At 39.2% G+C, this 20152-nt stretch overlaps 1 protein-coding gene across 1 annotated transcript in view; it reads left to right on the top strand.

Annotated features, from left to right (window-relative positions):
* The first annotated feature begins 901 nt into the window (after window positions 1-901).
* Window positions 902-20152, top strand: part of LOC117821951 (copine-9-like) — a 126440-nt gene continuing 107189 nt past the window's right edge. The window contains exons 1-2 of the mRNA XM_034696525.1: window positions 902-1237; window positions 5517-5557. Of these exons, the coding sequence (XP_034552416.1) occupies window positions 1158-1237; window positions 5517-5557 (121 nt within the window). The 5' untranslated portion in view covers window positions 902-1157. The remainder of the gene's footprint in view (window positions 1238-5516; window positions 5558-20152) is intronic.

Genomic DNA, 20152 nt, shown 5'->3' with positions numbered 1-20152 from the left:
CTCAAGGTACAAAAACAGGCTACACTTTGTTGATACTTAATTTTAGCTTTACGTCACAGGTATTTCATACATTGATTGATATTCTATTAGCCAAGGATGCTAAATATAGTACTAAATATTTACTGAAGTAAGGGTACAGTTGCTTTGATGAACTTGAATTTAAGTAGAAGTAAAAATAACATTCTGAACAGAATCTACTCAAGAAAAAGTAAGAAGTTCTTCATATGAAATGTATTTAAAATATTTTCAGCCTGCATTTGGTAGACGTTACACCTACTCAAAGTTTGATCCAAAAGTCTTTGGTGAAGTTGCCTTTTTGGATCATTCTTTGAATTACCATGACCTGAATGGCTGAGCACCACGGAGGCACTAAATTGGAGTGATTGACTACGTTCCAGCAGCTTTTCTTCAATATTGCACCCAGTATAGACTCCTGTGCACAGGGGTCAGTGTTGGCTAAATTGTCCAGCTCATAGGTCAACTCATACTGAGGATTGTATCTCTCCGTCTCCCTCATGGTTGGAAAGAAGTGTTGATGTTGTAAAAGCAATGATTAGCTGATGAGTTAACCCAGGGAGGGCGAGTCTGTAATGTCTTGAGCGTATGCATAGCATACATGTTCCTGTCCTGTGTTACATGTTAGTTCACCTGTTAGGTGGTAGACGTCAGCCAATCAGCTGATGGAGAGCATGTCGCCTATCTTTCCAGCCTTGTTCTTAATTCTTGTAACTGATGCAAAGCAGGCTGATCGATAAACAATGGCAGTGACAACAGGTAACAGGTGACTTAAGGAGAGTTAAATAATGACACATACACAGAGGAGGAGGAGGAGGAGGGGTACCGTGTTATTTCCGGCGCCTCCGGTTGGCTGCGCTCTCCTCCTCTCCCTGCGCACCGGACACTCTCCTGGAGCGCACCGAGACGAACGCGTGAAGAATGAATGAACTTTAAATCTGCCTCACAACTTTCACCGTCTCTCTCTCCCTCTCTGTCTTTCCCCTTCTTTCTCTCGGTTTCCCTCCTCCTCCTCCGCTTCTCTCTGCCCCACACGCTGAAAGGAGATCTCGACAATGGATTTACTGCGATCCGGATCCTGTTGTCAATGATCAGATCTTCGGTCTTTTTGCGGATGCTCGTTTTAAACAGCGGCAGTCGAGATGATGGCATCAATAGGAGAATTCGACCCTCTCAACACCAGAGTCCCTGCAACTAAAATAGAAGTTACAGTGTCCTGCCGGTAAGAGAAAACTATCTTTCTCCTACATGTACCTGTAGAAAAATCCTAATTTAAACCAGATTAAAAGTCTATGTAATGGGATTTTCTTTATCTTTTTGAGTATGCAGCATCAAAGTGATTCAAGTTTATATCATGGTAATGTTATCCATATGTATTCTTTATTACCTCTGGTACCTTCTGCTGATGTGCCCCCCCCCCATTTCAACCACCTCTGAAATATAACCTGATTTTTATAGCATTTCATTTGTTCTATCTATCTATCTATCTATCTATCTATCTATCTATCTATCTATCTATCTATCTATCTATCTATCTATCTATCTGATTCTATGCTCTCAGGTCAATCTCATTGGCTGCCTCTGAAATGAATCAGAGCGATTATAAATCCTTCAGCCTCTCTTGATGAAATCGAGCCAATGACTCATACAACTATTGATATTTAATAAGTTAAAATGTAAATTGCTTGGGAATCACAGTTTTATAAAACAAATACTGTCAGTAAAAATAGTAATAGTAAGAAAAAATAAAAAAACATCATACATATTGATTTTACAACCCTGGAATCAATCTCATGTTCATGGAGAAGGATTTACAGTCCGGTGTCAGGTTGCCTCATAGCTGAACGGTTTGCTGGTCGTCTTACAGACTGCCTGGCTGCCTGGCTGCCTGGCTGACTGACTAACTGACAGTGCAGTGAGACTCAGTCAGGGTTTTGCAGACTGTCAGCTGTGCCTGGAGGTGTGCTGACTGTCTTTGCAGTCCACTCCTGAATAATAAATGTCCAGTGCTGCTGCGTAGTCCCTCCTGAGATGAGCCAGACTTGAAGTGTCCAGACACCTGAGTTAGACAGCCCAACACCTGGGAGGGGAGGAGGGGAAGGAAGGAGGGGAGGTCTTTGTGTTTTAATATGATAAGAGAAAGCTGAAATCATGTCTTTAGACATATTGTGACGTTTAACTGAGCTTTTGCACAAAAATGTTTTCAAATTAAGCAATATTCCTTCCTCTAGCTGTGATCTAAGGATATCTTTGCTAAACATAAAAAGGTCATCTGTAGGAAACAAACTTTACCTGTAGGTAACATTAAAGCTCAGTAATGAACATCTATATTTTAAATTGTTGTCTTTAGTTGTAATAATGTGCAGAACTAAAAGTCTTTATATTGCAATTTTAATAATCTAATTATTGGGAGGGATTAGAATAAAAGTCCCTGTGAGATTAGCCTTGCGGTTAATGCACAGAAATGAGAAACTGCAGCACAGGTGAGTTTATTTTACAGATGCTGTGCAGCTTTACTTGCCATGCAGACCTGGTAAAGACATGGAATATAAAAACTTGCAAAACAAAAAGTAAGATAAATTAATAAATAAAAATGCAAACTTTGGGAAACAGAAAACACTCGGCTCAACACATTGTTATTCCCAGGCTGTAGCAGATCTGCACAACCCAACCTGCTTGTCAAGCACCTCCAGCCCCCTCCTACAGCAGCTGGGTCCAACCAAAAGACTTCAAAACAAATACATCATTAGTTACTCAACCTGAGATAAATACCATAAACAGAATTCCAACATTTTGGAATATTATGCCAAAAATAAAAAAAAATGAGGCAAGACATTGTTCAAATGCAGCATTTCTTAATATAGTAACATCAAACCCCCCTCCACACCTGTCGCACATGGCGCCTTCCACCAGGAACACCTCTATATAAGCCAATGACCTGTAATCAGGAAGTGTTATTGGTTTCAGCTGAGGACTGGAAGAATTTCAGAGGAGAAAACAGGTGACAAACAGTTGTTTATTAACCAATGTTCAATGATGGGAAGACATGAAGCTTTCAGGCTGTCTTTTTGTTTGTGCTGGTAAAAATTTGAAGCGTCAAAATCAGCAAACATAGCAACATCTTGCAAATTTTAACAGTTTGGTCTTTTAGGTTCATGACTGACATTTGTATGAAGTCTCATCATTGCAATGTTGTAGTAATTATAATATTAACTTTATGTCTATAGCACATTTTTAAAACAAAGTTTGCAAAAAATAATAGTTAAAAGCGAAAGAAGTTATGGACTGTGTGTTTGATTGATAGGTACAAATAAAATCACATCCACAGTCAGGGATGACAACAGGTGTTGGGTAAGATCTTACATAACATCTGGATAAAAGATACCAAAGAAAACATGGTGTGCATAAAAACCTTTTCATTAAAGTGTGTTTTAGAATAGGTTTAAAAAGCTGAAACTCATACAGGTCCAGGTGCTCTAACAGAGAGGGCACAGTCACGTTTTGTCTGAAGCCTGGACTGTGGAACGACTAAAAGGATCTGACCAGAGGATGTGAAGCTGTGAGGCGGCTCATAAAAAGTAAAAGATCAGAAAATGAGCTGGGGGTCAAACCCTCTAATATCTTAAAATCAATCAGTGAGATCTTCAAACCAATTCTGAAATTCACAGGAAGCTATTAAATGTGTGCTAAAACAGGAGGGAAATAATCTTTATGGTTAGTGATGGTTAAAATTCTTGCTGTTGCATTTTAGATGAGCTGGAGAAGTTTGATGGAGTTTTGGATGAGGCAGAGAGAATTTCAGTGAACCCATCCTAGATCTAAAAATTGCCTAATTTTTGTAATATTTCAGAGTCTATAAAAGCAGGACTGGCCCGCTATCCTCACCTGCTCATCAGTGGTTAGGTTGCTGTGAGAAGTCGCAAATACATTTCTTGCTACCTGCACACAAGGAGACAAATGACTAAGGTCCTTGAGGAGTTCGATCCTTGCCCTGTGCTGACCATAAACTAAGATTACACTCTTTTTGTCATTTAACTGAAGAAAGTTATCTGACATCCAGGTTTTGATTTTCTTAAGACAATTTGTGAGATAATTTAGTTAGGATTGGAATGTGTAATTTTGGGTATAACTTTGAATATTATCAGTTGTAATGGAGCATAGTCATTGCAATGGTGAGGGTTGCTTGAAAAAAACCTGTAGAAATTCTCAATCTGCTGCCAGGGTTAAAAACCAACTACAAACCAATGTCATACCATTGTTCCCACATGTTTAAAGGGTTAAATGAATGAATATTTATGCTTAAAAGAACAGCTAAACTTAAGTGACCTGCCACTAGAGTTGAATGATCATACCAGCTACCCATGGCAGCCTACCTTTTACGTTACAAGATTAGCTGCTCTGTTCAGTTGCCTTGCCTGGAAGTTGTTTTGTCCTTCCCCTGGAAATTGAATCTGAAGCCTCTTACACAAATTCCACCGCAAACCTGAAATATTTCTGACATTTACCAGTTAGCGGCATCATGTGAATGCAAACATCCTCACACATGTTGCATTGATGTTCACTCAGAGTCACCATTCCTGCAAACTCTGTCTGCACACTTTACCCAGACCCCCCTCAACTCGTTCAAAGTGTCCAGACAATGTCAGGTCCTAATGGTCTGGAAGTTGTGGAACTTCTTTCTGCAGAAACAAAATGTTCTCTTTTCATTTCTTTGGTTCCTGATCCCTTTGTTCTCATGTCCATGCATCAAGAATTTCAAAGATTTTCCAACATATCTGAATTTTCCCTAGGACCCGAGGGAAGTTAATTTGCATGAAAGTTGGTTTGAAAACTGAAAATGTGAATTCATTCATGCGAGAAAATGAAGCTCTAGTGAGAGTTCAGTCAGGAAGAATACATCCTGCCTGCTGATTTATTGCCAGTATGTTGTATTCACGCCTCCATGAAGGCTCACTCGTATCTTCTGTGGTAATCACATCACCTGGTCCTAGCTCTGCAAAAGCACTGCAACACACCTTTTGTTTATAGGCACATTGTTGCTTTCTTTTTAAAATATGGCTGTGTCTTGCTCCAGTTCACTTGACCCATCACCCCCATCTTCATCATCTCATCAGCCAACACCTTGACCACCACCAGTGTCTGGACTCCACAGGGGATACATTTAGCTGCAGCTCAGGGCCAACACCCTTTGATGGCTATAACTCCCTGCAGAGTTCAAGCAACAAATATCATTTAATATCACATGACCTCTGTAAAATACATATTTATCTTTGAATCATTGAATCATCAACTTTACTCTCTCTCTCTCTCTCTCTCTCTCTCTCTCTCTCTCTCTCTCTCTCTCTCTCTCTCTCTCTCTCTCTCTCTCTCTCTCTCTCTCTCTCTCTCTCTCTCTCTCTCTCTCTCTCTCTCTCTCTCTCTCTCTCTCTCTCCTGATTAAAATGAGTCTGTGATTTTTAGCCGGGGAACTATTTTAACCCACACTTCTGCTTCTTCCACAGGAGTCTACTGGATGTGGATACGTTCTCCAAATCAGATCCTGGTATGTTGACCACTATTACTTACAATTTTTTTTAATGTTTCCTTTATTGCCTTTATGGAAATTGAACTACAACCCCAATCAAAACAATTGAGATGTTGAGTAAAATGATGATGAAACACAATTTGATGGTTTGCAAATCACGCATATGCAATATTGAATTGAAAATAGTGCAAAAACAACATATACAATTTTGTAACTGAAAGAAAAATGGCTTATTTCAATTTTGAAAAAATGTACCCAGTGTCCAAATTATTTGGAATTGGGGTTGTAAGTTCCACTACATTTCTTTTGACTTTATTTTGAAATTTTTTTATTTTTTATTTTGAAAATGTGTTGTTTCTGCATGTGGTTTGAACTTCAGTATTCCTTCTGATAGAAGAGAACAGTAAGTCTGAATGAATTGTGCTCTCCTCTGGCTGTCAGGCTGTTAAATAACTCTGAAGGTCAGAGCTCTCAATAGGTGATAATAAAACAGAAGAATGAGGAGGTAAACTAAAAAAACAAGGACAGACTTGGGGGGAGTGAAAAGTCAGCGTTAAGAGAAAGGTCAGGTTGTGAGGTTGGCTGAGCTTCAGCATGTCGGGCAAAAAACAGATGGAGGAAGAGGAAGGTTAGAGCTGAAAGATGATGCCTGCCTTGGAACTGCAGATACCTGTCCTGGAGTTGGAATACATTTCAACAACCTGTGGCCTACACGAGGGGGTTGTATTATTTTGGCACTGTGGAGAGAGTATTACTGATATGCACGACTGTAGAGCTGCAGAAGGTATTCAGGAAGGTTCTGTATCACAGTTCCTGAATGATATGCTAACCTACGGATTAAGTAAGATTCTTATACGTAGAAATTTTCCCAAAAAATGAAGGCTAGATTAATGCAGTCAAGGAAACAAATATACATTTGAAAATGTATCTTATAAATGTTTGTTTTTTCCAGTTTCATGTCGTGCACCACTATCAAAAATGTACAAACTGAAGAGTACAAATATGCGTAGACTGGGAAAATAATTCAAGCTGGGGACTGAGTCCATCCAAGGCCACCATGTCCATATAAAACATTTATGTTTATGTTAACTGTGTCCCCTTTATTTGTGTATTTTACTGTGTATTCATACTGTATGTTATTGTTGTAACGTCCAACTTTATTATCACCTGCAGATGGGGCTATCGATCTTTGCCATTGATGCAGTATCGTTAGGGTAAAGCTAATGTGCTTAATGAATTAGCTATAGGCAAAAGTATGTCTACATTTTCATTAGCTTTTGCTATTTTTGACTGGTTGGAACACACTGCCTTCCATGTTATTTGATCGCTCTGCTGCAGCAGCGGTGGTCGAGCAAAAAGTAGAGGAAACTCCGGTAAAAAATACAAAGTGGTCAAATAAAGAAATTACGTGTTATTCTCTGACAATTTTACAGAGGATATGCTCTGAATAACTTTTAAACAGATCCACACCTCCTCATAAACATGTAGAATTTTGTTGGTTTGCTGCTTAAATTGCATTTCTGCCTGTCTGCTGTGAGTGTCTCTGCTCTGCCCTCTGTCACATCCTCAACACAGCTAACTCTCCTCATTCACAGGTTGGCATATACTGATGTTTCGTCAGCCAGTGTTCTGTTAAGTCACTTTGGCATCTCGTCGACTACGGAAGGGTTACTTTTATATTTGTTGCAGGAGAGAAACAGGGATTTCTTCTAGTTTCTGTATGCTTCCTCGTCGTCTCAACTCCCTGCAGAATGCAGACAGGAAACCTCGCAACACTGCACAATGACTGACAGCCATGGAATGACTACATTTGTGAGAAAATAAGAAAATACATACAGACAGCACACTCTCTGCAGATACACACACCACCACACACATCTCTAGATTATGAATGATAGTTCAGAGGCAATATTTCATTTTGAGTCTAGACAATATTTTAGTAAAAAACATCTTATTTTTTCCTTCACTATTGACAGTGTCAAATCTTGATCTGTGTTTAGTGACTTTTTCTGTTCAAGCGCTGTGTGCAGGTTGGAAATCAAACATTTTGATATCAAATATGCATTTTGAGTGCCCAGGCTTTCAGTATTTCTTTTTTTACCCTGTGGTATCAAAACAGGTATCATTTGATTTCTGCTAGCAGCGTATCAAAGTTAAAAATTCTGGTATTGTGACAACTCTATAGGTAGAGTATGCAGCCAATCACAAGGCTGTGTAGTTGGAAAATCCTGACAAAGACAAGGATCAGGAGAGAAAGAAACATCACTCCTAAGTCATACATTTACTGATATGTAGTTTCACAATGGCAAATTCAGAGGTGCATTATCTTACTGTATTACTGTACCTGAAGATTAGCAAGAAGTCATGAGTGAAATGCATAAGGAGCAAATAGGTAACATAAAAGGTTATTTTTGTGTCTTTAACCTAGAGCTGGGCGATATTGAAAAAGCTAAATATCAAATCATACTTTCATTTAGATTTAAAATCAGGTTTTTGCTCGAAGGCGGTTTGTTAGCATGTATGTGGGATTTAGTTCTCTGATCAGATTCTTGATTCCCACATTTTTGACAGTGCTAACAGGAAGCAGGTCTTCTGTTTAAGATGAGATTTTTTGTGAAGTTTTACTCAGTAGATTCTTGTTTTTCTCAGGTTGAGATCATTTTCACGATTTGATTTAAATTTAAAACAAAGATGTATCAAAGTGTAATGCGATAAAAGGCCTTGATGGCTATTCTAAAGGTTTAAGTTGTCAATCACCATGAATACAGTCCAGTACTGATAGACTCCTATTGATACTTGAGTTTTAAAACCCATCAATTTTTGAATGAACATGAATCTATACATTTTTTGTTTTCTATCTTTTTATCTATACGCTCCATCCCTTGTTCCCAAGTCTTGTCCTGTTGTAAGTTATCACATGTTTATTTGTTTTTTTTCTCTTTTAGTTTGTGTATCAGCGTGTGTTAGACCTTGTCCAGTCAGAGTTGTGTTGCTGTATTATGATTTTGTGTAATAAAAAAAGGGGGTAAAAAGTGTAGAATGTGTATCAGTTTAGTAGACTATTGTTATGAGTAGTGCACTCTTCCGTAAGGTTACTAAGGGTTACAGGCGGAGTGATGTTATTTCCCACTGAGCAGTGAATGCATCACGGTTATTCAGTGTTCAGTTGTACTACGGTCGTAATGGACGTTAAACGTGTTCGAAATGCACAGCAGAAGTTGTCTCCGTGTTCTTCCTTTACCCACATCCTGAAAGTTTATTTAATGAAGTGTATTAAGTTAATAGTTAAAGCAGAGTCGACACAGTGTCAGACTAACGACTCTATTTTGAGTTTGTAGGTTTTGTGTTTTCTTCAGATTCGCTGTCGCTCGTTTCAGCTGTTTACATTCCGCTCCAATGTCTTCAAGCCCGCCTACCTCTCACACTGCAATCTGATTGGCTGTTCAATGCCTTCTTCTTCTTCTTCTGTCTAATGTTGGGTGGCAACTAGCGTTTAAGACACACTAGCACCCCCTTCCTTTCCAGTGGTTTGGGAATGCAATAAAAGGTTTAAATATACAGATTTTTTTTATCAAGCATTTGTTATATTGATATTGAGAAAAATGATATCACCATAATTATTGTTATCGATTTATCGCCAAGCCCTACCTTAACCTGCACAAATCAGAGAAGAAATGGCTGGAAAATGTTATTTGTCACAAAGACAGTATGTTTAGCTCAGAGAGTCGAGTCAACTATGAGCTGCAGGCATTTTTTCCAGTCTACAATTTAAATATGAGAAGTACCAGAAGGTTGTAGAAAGTTCTGCACAGATGTGTCAGAGAGAGAAAGTTTTGCGGTAAGACAGCTCACACTGCTAAACAAACCCTGTGACTTTGTTTAACAGTGTGAGCTCAGGTAAACAGCCTGATGTGCCTGTGGGACCGGGTGGAAGCTGATAGAGTTTCAGACTGATGTTCTGGGTGGAAAATGCATCACGTTATCATTTTTCAGAGAAAAACAAATCAAACAGGTGTGACTGTCTGCAGGATTTTGTTTCTGCTGATAAATAACACTCAGACTTTATCCAGTTTCTGCAGTTTTTGTTTTTAGGATTTGTCTGCAGAGACAGCAGTCATTTAATGAGCGGTTTAGCACTGATGCGACATCTGGCTTATATTATTGGTTTATTGTTATGAAACAGCAGGATTTAGATATATGCTGGTATATTAAGCAGCACTTTGATCGATAATCTCTGAGTAATTGCAGTGACATGGATATTTGTTCTCCTGCTGTCTGCATTTCCTGAATTTAAACACCCTTTTGTCCATAAATAAAATGAGTTAGATGCAGTATTTCCCCCCTGTTTTTGAGTTTACAACATGATGTGGATTTTGGACTGATGCTGAGGATACGGCTAATTGTCTTCTCTGCAGGAAATAGTCTTTGCCATCATTCCACTGATAACTAAAAGAAACATCACTATGAGCTCTTAACATTTAATTCATCCGCAAAGAATCAAATCCTTCCGTGTGTGAAAAAAATATGGAATAAATAGTAGAAAGAGCGTATCATAAATAGTTAGTTTATAGAGGTGATGTAGTCTTTCGCGCTTGCAGAGAGATAGAGTGATTGTATAGGGTGTCCCCAGAGCAGCAGTGAACACCCTGTGGAGTGCAGACGCTGGGGGTGGAGGTGTTGGCTGATGATGTTGTCTGAGGATGATGAGATGATGAATCTGCAAAGACTAGACAGTGATGGGGGATGAAGCTGATGAAATCTTGAAGACTGTGTGGTGATTGGGATGAGAGTTGCATGTAGCTATAGCATGAATGAACAGAAGGAAGAGAGAGCCATATCTAAAAAAGCAACAATATGACATGCAAACTATGTTGTGGAGCTCCTGCATAGATGTGATCTTGTTCTGCTCGAGGTTTCTGCCTATCAAATGAAGTTTATCCTTGCCACTGTAACTTGCTAAATGCTGCTGTGGACGTGCCAGACTCCAGCTGCTACAACTATTACATCCATATCACCACTATCATCTCTCTCTCTTCTTCTCCCTCTATCCCTCTCTCCAACACGGTCTCAGCAGATGCGTGTCTAACATGAGTCTGGTTCTGCTGGAGGTTTCTACCTGTTACAGGAAGTTTGTCCTTGTCACTGTAACTTGCTAAATGCTGCTAAGTACTCTGCTCATGGTGGATTAAGATGAGATCAGACCGAGTCCTGTTTGTAAGATGGGACTGGATCTTATCTATATGGACTGATGGCCAATCAAACTTGAATAATAACTCTGAAAAATTGTAGGCTGTCCTTTTTTATTACACGTTTTCAGATCTCACCGACTAAAAGCTGCTTAAAGTTTTAAAACTACTCTTGCACATTGTTCCTGGTTTCAGCTGTGAGACTGTCTGTGTTGGCTGCAGCATTATCTTTAGGGTTGGTCAGAGGCTGCCCAATGAGAGTACTTGCTGTTGCTGACCTGATGTTGACAGACCGAGCTGGTTTTAGGTGTCAACAATATGAAAACAATATTTCAGAGTTTTACTTTCTTCCTCTTCTTCTTCTTTTTAATGAAAACAAGCGCTACATCGCTTTCTTCTGAGACACCAGCCTCTGTTGAACACAAAATAAACTCTTGAGAACAAAGGAGTTGCTGCTCTATCTTTGACTTGACCTGTTTGTTTGCTTCTTTGTATTTGTGAGTGACTTTGGTTTCTTTAACTCTGTTTTAGTCTGAACACTTTTTGAATCTGTCTCTTGTTTGGATCCTAAGATGTGCAAAACTGAAGAACAAACAATAAATATGTATTTTGTAAGTAGTGCCCAGGTTTAAAAATAGAGTCCATGATATAAATTATACATTTTCAGGAATCTGTAAAGAAGAAAACTGCTTTCAGCTCCAGCCGATGTTCATGATAAAATAACCTTTTTTACCTTTCAGCTGTGAAGAAGTGCTGCCTCTGAATCACCATACCTAATAGTGAGGCTGACAAGGCAATAGAGTGTTTTTTAATAAGTGCTCTGACAACCAGCCTTGGTCCATTTGTTGTTCTTCAAAAAGTCAAGGAGCTGTAAAAAAGAGATTTACAGAGAGTTCATCTCGCCTGTGCCTGGCATCCAAAATACTCAGTTAAAAGTCTTCACTCTTTATACTTTTACCCTTCTGACACCATCGCTCTCCATCTCAATTGACTAAAAGTCCAGCAGCCTCTAAAGAGAAAAAAGTGTGAAACCTTCTGAGAGCCCAAAGGGCAGCGCTTCCTCAGACAAAGTCACTCCAAATCAGCCAGCAGTCCGGCTTTAGATGACTAACACAAATCACAGCTGGAGAGCACATCTGTCCAGTGATTCACCCGGCTGTTCTCCAGGCTCGGCTGGTAATGTCTGAGACCGGCACACACAGGTGTGTTGGGCTCAAACCTGTACATACAGGGAGAACTTGTGTGTGATGAGGTGAAGGGGGCAGAGCTGAGGGTTGCTGCATGCACAATGGAGAGATGTGATCAGCTGAGATACGATCAACCTCAAAGACAGCAGGCAGAGCTTTTATATGAAGATCTGTCCTGTCTGGTGTATAGATGCACACATTTAACAAATAGACAGACAAATAAGAATGACAAAATTATACCACACCTAATACAGTTTGCAAAGATGGAGATGAAGGATTTGCATACATTTGCTGCTTACTGTAATACAGTACATGTTCAGAATAATTATGCAGTAGATACAGCAGCTCGGATACACATTATTTTAAATAAATGAATTGTGCACAGGAAAGGAGAGAGAGAGAACAATATTTTTTTAAGTGTTTAAGAATTCATCTTACTTTATTTGTGATAAGTTTCATATTAGCTTTAATGCTAAGTAGAATATAGTTGTGCAGTCGTGTGCACACATGTACAGGCAGAGCTATTGTTTTAATCTGCATCCTGAAAGCACATCATGAGGAGAAGGTGCTTTAACATTTAGTGAGATGGTATCATACTGCAACTGGCTTTATGCAACCAGATTGTGTTAATTTGTCAGCCTTGCATCAGCAGCTGACCAAGAATGTAGTCTATGTATTCAAATCTGCATGTTTATAATGTTCATAATCAATGTTTAAACAACATGTATTTTTCTTGTTTATCTATTTATTTCTTGTATTTATCTGATCTTTTCATCATTAACTGATTTTTAATTTTGCTTTCTACCTTTACTGATTTTATTGATTTAACTCTATTTATTTTATTTTATTTTTAAGTATTTTTTATGATTGTCTTTTATTATTTCATGCTTGCTTTTAAGTATGCAAGGTGCTCTATAAATAGAGTTGAGTTGAGATTTTATGAAATTTTTTGTCTTTTATGTCAAAGTTTAACACCTCACCAATTTTCATGTTTTATCGGCAGCACTGGTCTTTCAGCTGAAACATGAGACTCAAGTAAAAAAGTGCGTCCTGCTAATACTCATAATACTCATCAAAGTGTCTCTCCTGCTGGGCTGCTCACGGCAAAGTCAGCTGAAAAAGTCAAAGTGGACTGCAGTAGAGGAGGTTGTACCAACATCTGGTTCAGATTGTGTCTGTGAGGGTTCTCAGTCATCCAGGTCCCAGTAGCTCAAAGTTGATCTGTACTTACAGATACTGCAGACCAGATTTTGGTATCAGCGTGTTCTGGCATGTATAGTACCAGCAGTATTATTGTTTCAGAAGGCAATGGTTTCATGTGGTTAAATGTGGGGAGCAGAAGATGCAGAGCCTAATCCACCGTGATGCATTAAAGAAACCGCAAAGAAGTCATGAAATGAGAATGTAGCTTTTATTAATGCCTAACAAATAATTGTTGCAAACAAGTGCAGCTGATGATCCTCCTTTAGATGTAAACGATTGAAACCCATGAAAACCAGTCTTGGCAGTTAGTCCTTTTTTCCTTACTGCTGGCAACACATGGATCCCTGATAAGTTGTCGGCCACTCCAAGAAGCTTTATGTCATAAAATGATAGCTGATGGGTTCAGAGATTGGCTCTGAGGAAAAAAACTGGACTTGGTTAAAATTATTGAAGATGTTTCTCAAAGGCAGTAAGACTAAGAATCAAAATAGTAGTGAGCTAGTATTGCAGGCTACATAATAATACATTTTAATTTAAAGCGCCTTTCCAAACGCTCAAGGACACTTTACATAGAGGATAAGAGTAAAGTGAAATGCTAACAAGCGCAACCAAACAAAGAGGAGACAACATTTGCAAGCAGCAGCAGCAGCCCTGAATATGAGGGAGTGACAGAACGTTTGCTGCAGCTGCTGCATGGAGTTTCACCTGCATGTCCACACCCTGGACCCTCAGGTGCAGCCAGTGGCCCATAAAGCCCCTGCAGAGACAAAGCAGACTGCTCCATTAGAGTCCATAAAAGGAGAACGCCACAGGGTAGTCATATTTTGATATTTAGATGTTTGATATTGATTCATCATACGTCAGTTTATACGTTTACAATCAAAGCTGCTGTGACTGTCAAGTCTCAGCTGTTGAATATTTGGCAGCAGAGCTGCACAGGAGCAATATCATGACAGTGATGCGATTGCAGAGTATTTATAGGGAGCTTCAACAGTGTGGGAGGTGTTCAGGAGAGGAGAGATTGAGCTACTTTACCACTCACTTTATTCCACTCCTGATGTAAATGATTTAATGAATTATGCATGATTAATCAGAGCGTCTAGATTGGCTGAGACACTTCTGATTGTGGGAATTATCAATAAAGGAACTTCACAGGAAAGTGAGGGCAAAAATTGACAACTGATAATCAGGTTTAGAGAGTGTGAGAGTACTGTAAATGAGCTACTAACAAACCAACCATCACCAGGAAGGAACCTTTTGCTCTATCAGTGCTAAAACACAAGAGGCAGGTAGTAGTTAATCACATAATCTCATCAAATAACTTAAAATAATTCATGGAAATTTACCAGAAACTTCCTGACACAAACCCTAACATCCAAAGAATTAGTTTAAAAATAAAAGTCCTGACAGATAGATCATACTCTGCGTGTAAGTAGGCAGCAAAAGCTGTAAAGAGGCCCTGAAGTGCTGCTCTTCAGCCCATTTATAACCCAGATGGACTGTGATTGGCTAAAGGGCCTCGAATATACCATCCAGCTGCACAACAGAGGAGAAAAACCTAAATACACCTCATGTAATAACACGTTTCATCACATTCGCCTGTGTGTAAGAGTTGTAACATGTACCACAGAGCCACGTGAGGAGAGGATGGTCGTCATTCCATCTTGAAAACCTGTTTCTGACAGACTTTGTCGACGTGTCTGTCCTTATAAGAGTCGGATTATAGGAGGTGGCAGGTAGGACTATTTATAAACATCGCAGAACAGAAGGCTATCCATCAAAACACACATCAGAACACGCTGTCAGGGTCCATTACAGCTCCAGGATTGCTAAACACAAGCCAAGTCGTGATGGATGACATGGTTTCATTACCTGATCAGTGTGACCTATTAGAAGAGGTCACCTGAAGGCACCTCAGATGTAGTTTCTGACTATCATTAATGTCATATTTGTCCATTAATAAGCTGGCAAAATAGTATAAAACTGAAATATTAACAATCAAATTCTAAAGCAAAGAAAAGTTAATGTGGAATGTAAATGTATAGACAACTTGTGGTATATTTAAGTTTATGTAATAACAGGAGTAGAATTAAAGCTCCTGTAAGGGTTTTTGGCTGTTTTATAAAATAGACTAAAATGAATAGTAATATTCTTTATGATCTAAAAAAGCAAACAAGATCATCTGATTAACTACTGAATCCTCCTTTTATTATAGTTTTTAATGTCTGTGACGTCTGTGAGGAGGTAGGTGTTAGATCAGATGATTGCCAGCCAACCGATGATAAAGCCTTCTTTTACCTTTCACAGTGCGTCACACATTTGACTGCTGAATCAAAGCAGGATGAAATTATTCATCAGAAAATCACTGACACACATACGGGTAAAAATCACCAAAGAGATGAGAGGTATCACTTTGGCCACAGGGGGCGACAGACTCCACACAAACCAAAGAAGATGGGGAGTTTCTCACAGTTTTTGGTGTGAGCCTCTGTTGTACCCTTCAATAGGAGAAATAATATTGATATTGTAATTTGGAAAACCACACACATGTTGCTCTTGCCTTCACTCATCTGTATTGAGTACTATTACAATGCGTACTGTAATAAACAAATGTGAATATTTTAAAGCTTGAACACCTTCACAAGCACACACAGTTTCAAGTCCATAAGTACCATCACAAGTTTATCTTTTTAACCAAATCATTTTGGAACACATTCATTATTACTGTATTTTTTAAACCTTGTAACTCATGCTCCTTTTAAATGGAACTCATAAAGTCATGAAGTCTTGTGGTGAAGTCATGTGAATGAGTGGCTTGGTGTTCAAGTGATAACACTGTAGCTAGCCAACGGCTACATGAATGCCAAAAATTCAATCTTTGTTCTCCTTGCTCTATAAGTGGAAATACTATAATATTCTAATTGTTTTCGGAGTGCTAACACTCGCAATGGCTCCTCTTGGTCCAGTACGTGGCTAACGTTAATAAAACCCGTTGTACAAGCTGCACTCTCACTAACGTTAGCCAATTTGGCTCCTCTAACTACAGACCCTACCAGTTACATAATAATGTAATGTGTTTGAGTAAAACTGCCATCCTGAAGTAAATTTCTACTTATGATGTCGTAAATATATTAAAAGAGTGCATGGCGTTCATATGGTCATTTCTTGTGAACATGGTAAACACGACCTCATTTGAAGGCACTATTATTACTAATTTATTAATTTCATTTATTTAAATTGTTGCCGTATTAATTATTTTCAAGGGCGAACAAACATATTCACCTTTCATTACAATAACACAAATATAACCTTGACTTTATTAAGCCGCCATGACAGTGTGCTAAACATTTACTGATGGCAGCGCAGCTAAGGAGTCTCTTCATGCTAGCTTACACGTCATCTGAATTAGCCCAATAATAACTCTTTCAACAGTAAACAGATGCAAAACGTGTTTTTCGTCAACATAAAATCACAGTAACACAAGGGAAATTATTACTAACATGTGTCCTTAAGTCAACACTGATTTTATGCACAGTAATAACCTTATATAAGTGAAATAGTGTTGACATACGGAAGAGGAAAACCACACACGTTGCTCTTGCCGTTACTTGCCTGTATGGAGTGAGACAGCAGGGCGCGGACCTGGGTCCCCGAGGCATTACCAATGGATCCAAGAGCAATCAAACTTAAACACAAGGATACCATGAATAACAATCTATGTGTTTGGCTCCCTTATCACAGACTGGGAAACCTAATAAATACTGGTGCACAGTAACAACTGAGAGTTAAATTCAATAGAAAAAAACAATAATATTGTAACGGCCAAGTTTCACTAGACGGTGTCCGGTTCGCCTCCAATCGGTCACGGCACCAGATCGGATATGTTTCTATTCTAGTCAATGTGTTAACTTCCACTGGATCCTCTTCACAGACCAGATGGAGCGGGACAAGAAGTCAGGCACCAAAACAAAATGAAAACTTCTGGTTAATTTTCAGAATAAAACACTCTGTGTTATCACCAGATCGTATTTCACTTAACTACAACAACAAACCGTCATGATGAGCGGAGCCAGGCCTGGAGTCAACAGGTCAGAGGTTTTCAGAGGACAATAGAGACAACATGGATGAGGAGAGGAGGAGGATAATCGTTGATACAGTAATTACCATGGAGAAACCATGGTCACATGACTCCAACTGTCCGGATCAGAGATGGAACGGACGAGGATCTGGTGGAATTCCGACGTAATTGCTGCAATGAGAGAGTGAAATGGATGGATTCATCTTTTCTGACACATCAACCTGTTACTTCTGCCTTACATTTGTTTGTGACATGAATCTACGGATACACAAAGTTCTTGTTTTTGAGGAAGTGGATTGCTCCATCTTCTGATCCTTAATGAAGGGTGCGTTGTTTGGCTGTGGGCGTGACTTCAAACAGAGTTCATTCCACTGCAGAGCGTGAGCAAGGAGAGTCGGGTTTGAGAAAGGAAACGCAGGAAGCAGTGTCAGAGAAATCTCTGCTCTACGCTCTATGAATCCTTGTATCTGTCAAGTAGAGCCTTTCTTCTTACCTGAGCTGATGATAGGTTCATGTTAGGTGAGGCTTCTTTCACATAAAATGGATTGATTAAAAGACTCTGCGTTCCTGAAATGTGTACAGCATCTCATTGAGGCAGCAAAAATAAGCTTTTATTAACTTTCTCCCAAAAAATGAGACTATATTTTCTAGCTTTTGCTGGCTTGATCTGTTCAGGATCAAATTTATTGGAGAAACTGAGCTCTACAGAGAAGCATGCTGCAAGCAAGAAGAGACAGAATCAAAAGGCCTGTGATGATAAAAGTGCATTTTATCATGTGAGGTTTTCAGGGATTAAAGTTAATAGTCACAGGCATTAAACATGGCAGCACGTGCTAACCCATTTGGGACGTAGGAAAATAGAAAGCGTGAGCACCAACGGCTTCACCACTTTAAAAGTGCTTGATATCAGATGATACTTTATGAAACCCAGAGGTCCTGTTAGTGTTATTCTCTCTCATTTCAGAGCAGTATTAAACAACTGCTTTGCTTCTCACTCCAGAGATGGACGTCCTCAAGAATGTGAAAACAAGATGTGAAGTAGCTTTTCTGTCCTGGTGTTTCTATCTTCAGAGTTCCAGTCATCAGCCCTTGTTAACACTCTGAGAGGAAAGTTTGTGTATGTGTGTAGTTCTGCTGTTGTTTGTGTGCTGTGGCTTCATACGAGCCTGTGCCAAGATATCAAAGCAAGACCTTAAAGCACATCTCCTTATCTAATATATCGATGACTCAGAGCTCGTCCTTGGAGATGTTGTACCACGATGCCCGGTCATTGTGTAAATTAGATTTGAGTTTCTTTTACTCAGCCATCAAATTACCTGAAGCCTCTTAGTGTCCGCCCACATGTGGAGAGATATACCTCCGCAATCATCCTGTGTCTTTCTGAAGTGGAGAACTTGAAAGCCAGGTTGAAAAGAGTGATGTTTTTGATGAATATGAATATAATAAAGCTTAGAAAACAGAGGATAACATATGAGACGCCACATTTTTCCATTACAGAGCCCCTTCTCTTTGAAAAGGGGAAAGCTGCAGGCTCTGTTACTGAACTGAGTTACATTCATGCCTTTTCCCACTTATGATATGTGCAGCTCTCTTTTTCATTTGTTTTTAACATTTTTTTCAGACCATGAACCAAGAGTTGATAAAAATGTTAATACATCTACCTTTGTTGGCTTGAATAATGAATTTATACTCAAACCATTACGTTTCTACAGGCAGCGGAAGTAATTTAAAAAAAGTATTTCTCCTGAGTTTTTACCTCTCAGGCATACAGAGGCCGCCTGCCTGACACACTGAGGCTGCTGAGACCTGAAAGAAAGATGGCTGTCTGCTTAAAGGACTGAAAGAAGTGCTCTTTGATTCTCCAAGATTTTATGTTTTTGGGGAAAAGAAAGAGATTTGTTGCATCTAAAATTGAAATTGTCCCTTAACCAGCCAGCAGTATCCAGCATTAAGTCTGGCTCATGAAATGGATGCAGTACCATCTTCTTTGCTGCTGTTGTAGCTTTGGTAACCTCCCTATATCATCCTGTCAGGTAGTCTTGTTTTATTTAAGCTCTTTTCTTGCACTATGTGAAAAAAAACAACACATTATAATAATAGATCAAATGGCATCCCTGCCTTTTTAAAGTTTATTTGCTAGTTTGTCAAATCTGCATCAATTCAGATATAAAGTGACAATGTTAGAAGTCTAAAACTAAACTTGTGCACATTTTCAAATCCCTGAGTTTACGGTATGTGTAAACTGCTCAATGGTCCGTTCTTAAAATCCCACGAGATCTTCATGAGACTTGCTGAAGTGACGAGGTCTCATAACTGGTAAATCTGTGCTGCTGGGAAAGTTGAACTGCATGCCCCAAGCAACACAAAAGGAAACAGTCTGCCCATAGCTAGCCAATCAGAGGGAAGGGGTGGAGTAAGGGGCCATAAAGAGACAGCAGCTAAATTGGAAGCGTTTCAGACAAGCGGCAACCTCCAGCCTCAAAATTTGGAACACATGTGGAAGTGTTGTAAACTGCAGTTCATTGAGTGTCCGCTTGAGGCTGGCCTCAGATACACCATAAGCCACATACACACCCATTCAAAAAAGATGATCTTTGTAGCAGAAATAAACATGTTTACAACCTGGTTCAAAAAACGGCTTCAGTCTGAATAGCTAATTTATTTATCAGCACACACTGTACAGGGGTGAATTTTTTTTCTAATGCAACAGTTCAGAACAAAATTGAGATTACATGTTTTGCCCATTTAAGGACATGACTAATATGATTGACAGGCATGAACACTGTAGCTGTTGGCTAGGAGGCTCAAAGCCTGCATCATTACCTCACACTAGCTCAACAGGAGTTAGGTTGACTTCAGCATATCCAATATGGCTCCCGCCGATAATTGGCCTCAAAACAGCAATTCAGAAACAGATGGGTGACGTCATGGATACTGTGTCCATTATTTATACAGTCTA

The sequence above is a fragment of the Notolabrus celidotus genome, chromosome 11 (genome assembly GCF_009762535.1).
Source record: "Notolabrus celidotus isolate fNotCel1 chromosome 11, fNotCel1.pri, whole genome shotgun sequence".
Classification (NCBI taxonomy): domain Eukaryota; kingdom Metazoa; phylum Chordata; class Actinopteri; order Labriformes; family Labridae; genus Notolabrus; species Notolabrus celidotus.
This window is presented reverse-complemented; position numbering and strand designations above follow the sequence as displayed.